At 40.0% G+C, this 12,028-nt stretch overlaps 2 protein-coding genes across 2 annotated transcripts in view; one reads left to right on the forward strand and one right to left on the reverse strand.

Moving 5' to 3' along the window:
* Positions 1 to 290: 290 nt before the first annotated feature.
* LOC100556689 (beta-1,3-galactosyltransferase 1) lies at positions 291 to 5,068 on the forward strand. Its single transcript, XM_008103814.3, has 2 exons — positions 291 to 1,097; positions 1,858 to 5,068. The coding sequence occupies exon 2, from the start codon at positions 2,066 to 2,068 to the stop codon at positions 3,182 to 3,184; it is 1,119 nt and encodes a 372-aa protein (XP_008102021.2). The 5' UTR covers positions 291 to 1,097; positions 1,858 to 2,065; the 3' UTR covers positions 3,185 to 5,068.
* A 3,303-nt stretch (positions 5,069 to 8,371) lies between these two features.
* ilf3 (interleukin enhancer binding factor 3) overlaps positions 8,372 to 12,028 on the reverse strand; it is a 33,210-nt gene continuing 29,553 nt past the window's right edge. Inside the window, exons 19-20 of the mRNA XM_062971400.1 lie at positions 10,864 to 10,986; positions 8,372 to 9,014 (exon numbers count right to left, since the gene is read on the reverse strand). Coding sequence (XP_062827470.1) covers positions 8,884 to 9,014; positions 10,864 to 10,986 — 254 coding nt within the window. The 3' untranslated portion in view covers positions 8,372 to 8,883. The remainder of the gene's footprint in view (positions 9,015 to 10,863; positions 10,987 to 12,028) is intronic.

The raw sequence follows: 12,028 nt of genomic DNA on the forward strand, positions 1-12,028 counted from the left end.
TTTACAGCATTTATATTCTGCCCTTCTCACCCCGAAGGGGAATCAGGGCGGATCACATTGCACATATAAATGCAAACATTCAATGCCATAACATAGAACAGAGACGGAGACAAGACGCAGGCACGGGCTGGCCTCGAACTCATGACCTCTTGGTCAGAGTGATTTGCTGCAGCTGGCTTGCTTTCCAGCCTGAGCCACAGCTGTTTTTTCATATTGAAATAGTGGTTAAATACCTTGCAATGCAACAATAACTTTAAGGGATTACAAAAAACCCTTCCTTATCGTGCAAGGAAGCAATATGGTTTTCTTTCCCTATGTCATTATAGCAGACAATATACAGAGTATTTATCTTTTTCATGTAGCAAAATGTGTGTGTGTGTGTGTGTATAGGGGTAATAAAGATATCACCATAATATATTTTTTAGATTTTAGTTTACTTAAGAGATATATATGATTAGAATTCACTTGGGACTTAACAGCTTTGTAACTAGACATATGCCTTCGGGAAATAGAAACAAGTAGTTTCACAATGTTCATTTTCAGCAAAGGACTGCATTTACATTTCTCCATAGGAAAGCCAAGAAAGTGACGGTTGTGCATTCAGACGCTCTTGCCAGTATCTTGCTATGGATCTTAACATTTTCAAAATGTATTAATGATTTCTTAGCACCTCTACTACTTAGCTAAGCATATTCTTCATAAGATAGACCATGATACAAAATTCAAGTGGAGGGCTGTCATGGCTCTGCTGAAAGCAAGCACAGTTATGGGGCATAATCTTTTGGCATTAGATTAAAATGCTCAGTGTACATTGGAAGAGTGACAAATCAACCCCCTAAAACTGCATCTTTTTATAAAAGTGTCATTTCTGAAAATTTGTTGTTTTATGATCGAAGGAGTGACAGCTTTCTGAGTCGCTTACAAGGGTGACTGCTGCTCCGGGGGTTGCCGGTGTGTATCACGGGACTTCTGATAAGCTGGCTGGTGTCTTCATTTTGTGGTCCAGTAGAAGTTGTTTCCTCTCAACTCGGTGCCCGCCATCTTGCCGTTGCTGTGGGCCTTGGGACCTGTAATCTGCCTTCGATCATGTTTAAAAGGTAAAGGTAAAGGTTTCCCCTGACGTTAAGTCCAGTCATGTCTGACTCTGGGGGTTGGTGCTCATCTCCATTTCTAAGCCGAAGAGCTGGCGTTGTCCGTAGACACCTCCAAGGTCATGTGGCCGGCATGACTGCATGGAGCGCCCTTACCTTCTAATAATATTTATGAGGACCTTTATATTCTTTATTTGCACTTTACAATTCTGAGATTGAATACTTCTGTTTTATCGACAGCAATTGCTGTATTTTATTGTTTTTACTAGGGGGTACTGTGAATTTATGATGTTATGTTTGACTGTTTATTCTCTATGTTTTGTTTTGCACTTGTTGTATTTTGTATGTCACACCTTGAGTGTTCTGTGAGCCACTTCGAGTCCCTCTGGGAGATGGTGGCGGGATATAAATAGATGATGATGATTATTTATTTATTTATTTATTTATTTACAGCATTTATATTCTGCCCTTCTCACCCCGAAGGGGACTCAGGGCGGATCACATTACACATATAGGCAAACATTCAATGCCTTTTAACATAGAACAAAGACAAACAAACATAGACTCCGAGCGGCCTCGAACTCATGACCTCCTGGTCAGAGTGATTCATTGCAGTTAATTGCAGCTGGCTTGCTCTCCCGCCTGCACCACAGCTCGGGCCCATTATTATTATTATTATTATTATTATTATTATTATTATTATTATTATTATTATTATTATTATTATTATTATTATATAAAAATAAACTGCACTTTTTTCTTCCAGGAACAACTAAGAGAAGTGAGAATAAATCCACCAGACACTGATGTAAAGTTTGGTTGCAACCTACTCCGGATCCAATCCCAAACTGCCACTTTTTCTCCAGGAACAAATAGCAGAAGAGAGAGGAATATACAAAAAGGAAAAGACATAAAGCTAGCTTTCGCTGAAACCTATTCCAAACCTGACCCAAAAAGAGCGTGGGAGTACAAACATGAAGGCATTTATGTGCCATTCGCAGGGTTTCCCTACTTTGATGCTGTTGGTTCTCTGTTCCATGTTTCTTTTCCTACTTGTTGCAACGCCTGAAAGGGAAGTTTCTGAAGTCTCTCCTCTGTTATTAAAATTGTTCAGCAATCCCCAAAGCAGTCCAGGTTCGGCACAGATGCTTCGAAGCATCCCAGAATTTGAATGGGAATCTGCACTTGAATTGGAGAAGAAGAGATTCCTTGCCCTGCAAACTCCAGCACACCCAACAGCAAGCACACGCCACCCTTTAGAGGTGGTCTATTCTGACGGGTATAAATTCCGTCTCAATGAACCAGGTAAGTGCCAGAAGATATCCCCTTTCCTGGTCTTGTTTGTAATAACGGAGCCGCAAGATATTGCCAAAAGGGAAGCCATCCGGAAGACATGGGGCAATGAGAGTTCTGTGCCTGGTGTCTCCATCCTCCGGCTCTTTTTGACCGGCCTCCATCCCCGCTTCGGATCCCCACTGCAGAATTTGCTGGAAGAAGAGAGCTCCATCTACAGAGACATTGTCCAGCAGGACTTCCTAGACACCTACAACAACCTTACTCTGAAGACTCTGATGGGAATGGAGTGGATCAGCAAGTTCTGTCCCAATGCCTCGTATGTCATGAAAGCAGACAGCGATATCTTTCTGAATGTGGAGTACCTGGTGTCACAGCTGCTACATCCCCACCTGCCCCCCAAGAAAGACTACATGACGGGGTACATCTACAGAAACACAAAGCCAATCCGTAGCAAGGCCTACAAATGGTATGTGCCACGGGAGGTGTATCCCAACGACACCTACCCACCCTACTGTGGAGGCCCCGGGTATGTGCTTTCTGGGGATCTGGCCCAGAAGATCTATCAGGTGGCTCAGACCATCAGAATAATCAACATGGAAGATTCTTTCATAGGAATCTGCCTCCACAAACTGGGCATCAGTGTGACAGACAGCCCCTGGGGCCTCTTCAATGTCTACAAGATCACCTATGAGAAGTGTCGATTCTCTAAGGTCGTAGTTGTACATCACTTTGGGCCTGAGGAACTCCTGCAGATTTGGCCTAACTTTCAGGATCAGAATGAAACTTGCAAGAGCTAAAGGCACAGAGAGAAGAGCTCTTGTGGAAATGCTGGCAGGGAGGACTGACAACAATATGCAAACCAGCACATACAGCCTTAGATATTTACACGTCGTGACCCAGACATATGCTGTCGACTTTGTGCATGCAGAAACATTAGAAAGTGTTCTGTGTCCCAATGTTACAACATCACTTAGCCTATTCCATCGCTTTTATGACTTCAAAAGGAAATTTGTTACACATAGGTTGCAAGTGTGCAGCCCATTTTGTTTATTTAGCATTTACCACTCTTTACAACTTCAACTTGGGTGCTTTTTCAATTTATTCTGGACTTTGTCTGTACAAAGGACACTTTTACACAGTGACAGGGCCAAAACGCACTTGCATATCCGAACATGCTTTCCTTGCTTACCCAAACATTACCAACATCTTGGCATGGAGGCACAGCCTTGGAGAAAGGTAGAATGTGATGTGCGATCACACACTGGTACTCCTATTATTCATGTTTTTGGTTCTTTTGGAACTAGTACCGTATATACTTGAAGATAAGCCGAGTTTTTCCACCCCTTTTTTGTGCTGAAAAAGCCTCCCTCGGCTTATAATGAGGTCAATGTTAAGCGGGTCAGTGGAGCCGAGGCCATTGCTTGCAATACCGTATATATTTCCCTCTCGTCTTACCCTCCCTTATCAGTGTATTTACTTTTCCAAAGTCTCCCTCACTCTAGGGGAATGTTTTGAAAAGGGAAAGGAGGGGGAGAGACGTCCTTGCAAGTCAAGAAAAAGGAAAAAAAATCCATTAAGCTGATAAAAGCATTTCCCCCCGAAATATTTGATAATTTCTCCTAGATATATAGGCATTTCCCCGTGCAAGGCTTTGCAATCCCTATGTACCTATATATCTCTATCTATCTATCTATCTATCTATCTATCTATCTATCTATCTATCTATCTATCTATCTATGTACATTAATTTTATATATGAATTTTCCCCTCATATGTTTGCAGGTCTTTGCAAATCCTATATAGATATAATAGGAGGGAAATGCAGAGAGAGGATTTGCAAACATTTCAGGGGGAAATGCATATGTGAAATTAGTATATATAATTATAGATCTATATCTAGCTCTGCATTGTTTATATAGGCATTGAATATTTGCCTGTGACTATGTTGGAAGCTGGCCTGAGTCCCCACGGGGAAGAAGAGCAGGATACAAATGAAGTTTTATTATTATAAAGTTATTGTTGATACCATATTGTTATTGTTGACCCTATTTTTCCACTTACAGTGCGAGTTTACTGTTTTTCTTTGAAATACGGTAAATTTTCAAAAACATTTAACCCACTGATGCCTCAATTAATGTAATTTTATTGGTATCTATTTTTATTTTGCTATTTACCAGTAGCTGCTGCATTTCCCACCCTTGACTTATACTCGAGACAATACGTTTTCCCATTTTTTGTGTTAAAATTAGGTGCCTCGATTTATAGTCGGGTCGGCTTATACTCGAGTATATACGGTAATTGGAAAAAAAGACAGTACAGGGCTGCAATCTCATCAGCAGTCTTTGCTCACAACTTTTTGGCAAGTGTGTATGGTATTTTGGGATGAAAAGCACACAAGGAGAAAAGTGACTTGAAGTATGTCATATGTCTTTTATATCACTGGCGACAAGAGGCTGAGAAAAGACACTATGGATGGACTGGATATAGACGTGATAAAGGCTGTTGGCGACTATTTTGTTTACACTGATACTAAGACTTTGCTTGATAATTTATTTAATGGTATTTATAATGTGCTTGCATTTAGAGATTTCGAAGCTGCCCACAATAATCAATAAAAGATTAAAATTGTCAAAATGTAAAATCAAGGTTCTGTAGAAGCTAATAAAAATATACTGAAATGCTTCCATGAGTAGATTTTTAACATGAGTCTTTTAATTGTTACTACCTGCCTAATCTCCGGGATCGTAGAATCATAGAACTGTAGAGTTGGAAGACACCTCATAGGCCACCTAATCCAACCCCCTGCCATGCAGAAAAAGCACAAATCAAAGTAACCCTGACAGATGGCCATCCAGCCTGATGAAAAGCCTCCAAGGAAGGAGCTTCTACTACACTCCAAGGCAGAGAGTTCCACTGTTGAACAGCTTTAATGTGAGAAAAATAGGAAACCCATGGTGTTCTCAGCAGAGGGAAATCATGGGGGAAACAGGGTGTCATTTAGCAGCCTAAGAAAATGTCCACATGGGATCCAACCCCACATAAAGCCAACCGTGACAATCTATTCATGAGGCTACTGTTGCCTAAACGGCTGAGTCCAGACAATTAGGCCTATTGCTTAAAGTTAGTCAGAGTCAGTTTGAGACAGTGATGCTGCCAAACATCTAATCTGTTGAGCACCCAGTTCTGTGAACCACTCAACCAGAAGATATCCCCACTGTCTATCTTGCCCAGATTCAGTTGCAGCTTATTGGCCAGCCTCCAGGCCATTGCTTTGTCCAAGGTCTGTACTGTCAAATTCAGTTTTGATGCAAAAGGTTTGCTACACATATTCTAGCTACTGCTTCCAATAGTGTCATATACATGTAGTAAGAATTGAATGGTAGCCAACGTGCTTCCCTGCAGCATCCCATAAAACAATTGTCAGGAATCCAAGAAATAGCATTCAGAATTACACAGTGCTGATGCTCAGAATCCTGAGAGCAAGACACTGCTGTTGGGTAAGTCTGGGGGGATTCTGTGTTCAATGACATCAATGGCCAGGAGCGAGGAAGTGGTTATATTGTTTTCAACCTGTTGAATGGTTTAATTTTAGTCAGCTGACAGGATTGTTTAGACTGTTTACATTAATTTTACTTGTTTGCCATTGAGCAGTGGCACATCACAGTTGCAAAACTATGGACACTTCTGGTGTGAGGGGAATTGACTGTTTGCAAGGATATTGCCCAGGGGACGTCCGGATATTTTGATGTTTTTACCATCCTTGTGGGAGGCTTCTCTCATGTCCCCACATGGAGCTGACAGAGGAAGCTTATCTGTACTCTCCCCAGGTCAGATTCAAACTATCAACCTTCAGGTCAGCAACCCAACCTTCAAGTCATCAGTCCTGTTGGCACAAGGGTTTAACCCACTGCGCAAACATGGAGCTCTTGCTTTTTGAATGGGAGATTCCCTTAAATTTGGAAAGGATTTTATAAGCAGGAATCTTCGTGTATTTTTATCCATGGCATTTCACCTACCAAGTATTTCTATTTTCATTTTTTGTCTCTAAGAACCATAATAATCTCTAATGGCTCTCTTGCTTTTGATAGTTTTCGCTGTTAATACTATTGTTTTAATTTTGTAGTTACGTATATTCTGCTGTGAGATGGATCTCCTGCAGAACCCCATCCAAGTAAAACTGTAGCATTTCTTTATACTCAAAAACAGTTCTCTCACATACAAAACCAACCATGCGTTTTATTTTTCACATTAATATTTTGGGGTGTGATCCCTTTGTAGTGTGTGTGGGATAAAGCTACTACATTGGCTTGAAAGATATCAGATGAAATTCAAAGCAAATCTTGTCAATGCATTATGAAATCCAGCAACTGCACACTGTACTTCACCGGACTAAAGCCCCATCATGTAATACAACCCAGAGAAACTGATATTGGTTGAGATTTCATTCTACATCTTAACAGCTCAAGAAAAAGAATGAGGACAGCAGTAACAGTATTTTGACCTACTATGTTGGCAACTGTTTTTCTAACTTATTGAAATACCACAATCTACATAACAGAGAATAGTTCTACGGATTGATTCTTAGTCAGCAAGATATAACTGTGTTCTCCTGAAATTTCTTGATACTGATGTCAATCTGCTACCAGAAAAAAAAAACTGTGACATCTTAAAAAATTCAATTTATTATTGCACATGCCATAAACTATGTTTAACTCAGTACTACAGGAAATGATCTGTGGATCAATGTCAAGTCTGCATATTATCAGCCTCTACCAAGTTTCCAGTAAAGAAAAAAATGGCTAATAAGAACAAATATGCCAGTGATGCCATTTAAGAAAAAATATAGCAGACTTGAAAAAAATGTCCTCCACATTAAATAGCCTGAAAAACAGATTTAACTCTCTTAACACGGCTTTAAAGCTTTTATTTCTTAACAGGATGTTAACATTCATACTATACTTCACTTAAGTATCACAATATCTGTAACTTTTAGTTATCTTACATTAAGTCGTCCCAACCATGAATGGCAATACTGTTTCTTCTTAGTAATGAGCTGCACTACATCCACTGAACAGTTTCAGTGATATACACAGAGACTTGAATAGAATCACACTGGAGAGTGATGCCTACAGAAGTGTTCCCTTTAGGCCTCAACACAATTCTATGGATGTTCTGCCAGAAAATGACCACAAAACTGTGCTGTAGACCCAGAAAGAATACTTCTCTAGGCACTGCTAGGTTTTCCAATGTGTATGCTTCAGCTGGAAGCTCAAGACATTATTCATTTTCTGGTAAGAAAAATAGGGCTCTAGATTATACATGAAAAATTTATCACATGAAGGGTCCTGGAGCAGATCCCTTGTGTAATAGAGGTGTACTGTAATTTAAAGCAGTTTAAATAGGCTACATGGTGCAGGATTCAGAAGCCCATCCGTACTTCTAAGGGTTGCCCTGGCAGATTTGTCATGCGCAATCAGTGAAACTTAGAGAGAAATCTCAAAGAAAACAAGTCACTTGATGCTACTTCTTTTCATCCTTTCATTTCCTCTCTCAGTTTAATCACACAATTCCTGTTTTTTTAATTTAAGACTTCAAAGGGGATGTTCAAGATTCTACTTCTAAAACAACATAAATGAAAACGTTTTTTTTAAAAGAAGTCAATGTCACATGACCATACTGACTGCACACCATTTGGGCTTTTCAGATGTTTTAGTAAAATACAGCCAAAAATACTAGTGTACTATCTAATAGCATTCCTTCAAGAATGGGACCGCAGTAAACAAGCCACACTTTCGCCAATTAGGGCAGAGGTGTCAAACTTGTGGCCCTCCAGATGTTTGGGACTCCAGCTCCCAGAAGTCCTAGCCAACTTTACAATGGCCAGGAATTCTGAGAGCTGAGGTTGAAAATACCTGGAGGACCACAAATTTGAAACTACTGCATTAGGAAATTGTATCTCAGCAGAGTAAGAATCCAGGCAGACACATGAAGAGTTTGTGTTTATTCATCTACATTCAGCATAATCCAGATGTGCTGTCTGAATGACCCAGACATACAAAACCCAATCTTTCCCACAAGTTTTAAAATAAAGTCCTCACTTATAAAACTGAAAAACACTAAAGCATTAAAATACAGAAAGCTCGTTTAAATTCACTTCACAAAAGCATTAGCAGAAGATATCCCTTATCTATTTAAAGCCATGCTGTGTTAAACACTTGAACGTCATTTAAACAGAAAAGGGATACTGAACTCAAATTCTATTTAGACAAAAAAGTTGAAATGGTAAACTAACAAACCATTAAATACACCATTAAATGTCCAAAATACAGCTAAGTATGGAATTACAAGGTACTCAACCATTAGTGACTGATATCACAAAGAGCACTGCAACATGGAAACGGGGTTTACATGTTTACTGTGATGAAATAAAACTCAATATTCAAAGGGTATGCAAGTTTAGAAGATAAAAGCTTCACACCCATCATAAGAGACTGGTTTATCTATATTGATAGTTCATGCTGTGGTCATTTCTGCCATAGCCAGCCTGGGGGGTCTGATAGGAATTTGGAGGTCCACTATAATTCTGGTTTGCAGCTGGAGCATTGTAATTTGACTGAGAATATCCACCTATGAAAAAAAGGGGAAGGAGTCACTTTAATACAGAAACCATAATTACTACTTCAAGTATACAGTCTTTAACAATCATCATATGCACAAAATATTCAGGGGATATACAGTAGAGTCTCACTTATCCAACACTCGCTTATCCAACATTCTGGATTATCCAACACATTTTTGTAGTCAATGTTTTCAATACATCGTGATATTTTGGTGCTAAATTTGTAAATACAGTAATTACTACATAGCATTACTGCATATTGAACTACCTTTTCTGTCAAATTTGTTGTTAAACATTATCTTTTAGTGCTTAATTTGTAAAATCATAACTTAATTTGATGTGTAATAGGCTTTTCCTTAATCCCTCCTTATTATCCAACATATTCGCTTATCCAACCTTCTGCTGGCCCGTTTATGTTGGATAAGTGAGACTCTACTGTAGTTGAAAAGAAAGACTACTTCCCCCAAATCTGGGGAACCACAGAGATCCCGAGGCTTTTCACTGTGCCAGATACTGCCCCAAGATATCTACTGTAAACTTGCAGGATTTGGGGTGACATGGTCTATCCACACACCAGGCAATGAAAACATGCACAGCAGGGGACCCTTATAATAATGTCAAAAGCACATGTGTCAAAGACATAGGGCAGAATCCAACCTGTCGTGTCATTTTGTGTGGCCCTCCTGTATTCCTTATTAGACATCATGGCCAGAGATGATGGAAATTGTGATATAGTAACATCTAGAAGGCTGTAGTTCATTCTGTTTAGTCAGGATAGTAGATAGTTTGAATTTAGACACAAGGTTTGTGAATATATTGGATGTTAAAATGACCTTTAACCTTTCCTCAACTTTAGAGACACAGGTGCTGTTGGATTGCAATTTACACTATTCCCCAGGCCACATGGCAGACAATCAAAAGTGATGGGAGCTGTTGTTCAATAACATCTGAGGACCCAAATGGGATAAAAATTAAAGAGCACTGATCACTATGTAAATATACAGTAGAATTCCAGTTATCCGACTTCCGCTTATCTGACACACTGTATTATCTGATGCGCTGCCTGGGGCTTGGCAAGGAGAGAAGGGACTTTTGCACACCATGCATGGAGGAGAATGGAGGAGCCCCTCCTTGGAGTGCAGAGGGGAAGGCCAAACACGAGAGGCACCCTTTGAGCAACTTTTGAAACGGGGGCTGCGGGAAGGTGCCTTCCTTTCCTTCTTTGCCCCCGGCCTGGAGTCTTAGGGCCTCCCTACTATCCAACAATTTCAGTTATCCAACATTGGGCCTGCCCCTTTACGCTGTTTAACTGGAACTCTACTGTATATATATATAGCTGGCCCTCTGTATTCTTGGATTATCCATCCATGGATTCAACAGCCCTTTGAAGACAACCATAAGGCTGGTTTGGCCCTCAGTGAGAGTGAGTTTGACACTTCTGGCTTAAAACTAGTCTGGGATCACTCTTACCCTGTCTTTTTTCAACCTGCTCTATCTCCAGGGCACTTGAGATGCATTTTAATGTTTGTAAGCTACTCTGAGTCCCCTTTGGGGTGGAGAAAAGCGGGATAAAAATGAAATAAATGAATCACTATTGATAATGACCACAGATAATGGTTGGCCATTAAGCCAAACCCAAGGTTTGCACACTACTAAACACATGATCTTATCAATACACAACTATGTCATATGTCATAGTTGCGCGTTTCCCTATACCAGTGGTTCTCAACTGTGGGTCCACAGATGTTTTAGACTTCAATTTCCAGAAATCCTAACAGCTAGTAAACTGGCTGGAATTTCTAGGAAATGTAGGCCAAAACACCTGGAAAACCACTGCTCTATACTAACTGTGCTTACCTTGGTATGATGTACCTCCTCCCCCAGCTCCTCCCCCATAGCCACCGGCATTGTAAGAGGCCCCTCCTGCACCATAGTTATTTGCTCCTCCGCCTCCACGTCCTCCACCTCCGCCACCATAACCTGAAATTAATAAAGCACTGAGAAGATGGACTCGCATCATGACACCCTGAACAAATTCAGCACAAATATACATAGACTCAGAGTTGGAAGAGACCTTGTGGGCCATCCAGTCCAACTCTCTGCCAAGAAGAAGGAAAATCGCATTCAAAGGCCTCCAAAGAAGGAGCCTCCACCACACTCCGGAGTAGAGAGTTCCTCTAAGTTTCACTTTTATATGGAAGCTAAACTTCAGAAGATAAACTACAGAATTAACTGTGTTCATAAATAAAAATTACAAACATATTGGCAGATAGAGAACTTGCTGATTTTCTTTAACCATATTTCAGTACCTCAAACAGCAGTCTTAGTACGTGGTGTAAAACTGTGTGCGTTTTCCCCTTTGAGTCACCTGTCAATTTATGGCAACTCTATGAATTTTATATGGCTTTCTTAAGCAAGGAATAGTCAGAGGTGGTTTTGCTAGTTCCTTCTCTGATATACTTCCACACCTAGTATATGATGGTGGTCTTCCATCTAAGAACTAACCAGGAGTGACCTTGCTTAGCTTGTAAGACTGGGCGGGATCTGCTGCCTTTGGGGTATTTAGGCTCTGGTTTAAAACTTCCAGGCTATCCAAATGCATATTTTTTTTTGCTAAGACATAAATTCCATCTGAGTTTCTTTGAACACAGACGTGACTGAAGAACATTATTTATTTTGAAACTGCATTAAAGTTATTCAACTTCAAATGAAATAATGATGCATGAAAGAACATTTTTTTCTATTTTAATGCTACACTTTTCTTTTGTTAAGTGATGAACTCCATTTTGAATTGCACTTCAGCCTGGATATACTGTATTTCTTCAATTGTAAGACACCATCGATTGTTAAGATGCACCCTAATATCAGCAGGACCACCACCACCCAAAAAAATACTTAAGGTACACCTGTGATTTTAAGATGCACCCCGTTTTTAAATATGTTTATAAAGGGAAAAAAACTGCACCTTAGAACTAAAGAAATACAATAATAATGAATTCTGTTTCCCATAAAAAAAATGGGC

Source organism: Anolis carolinensis, chromosome 2 (assembly GCF_035594765.1).
Source record: "Anolis carolinensis isolate JA03-04 chromosome 2, rAnoCar3.1.pri, whole genome shotgun sequence".
Taxonomy (NCBI): Eukaryota; Metazoa; Chordata; class Lepidosauria; order Squamata; family Dactyloidae; genus Anolis; species Anolis carolinensis.

Excerpts from the sequence above, each read along its gene's own strand:
- LOC100556689 (XM_008103814.3), top strand. The coding sequence starts at position 2,066 with ATGAAGGCATTTATGTGCCATTCGCAGGGTTTCCCTACTTTGATGCTG.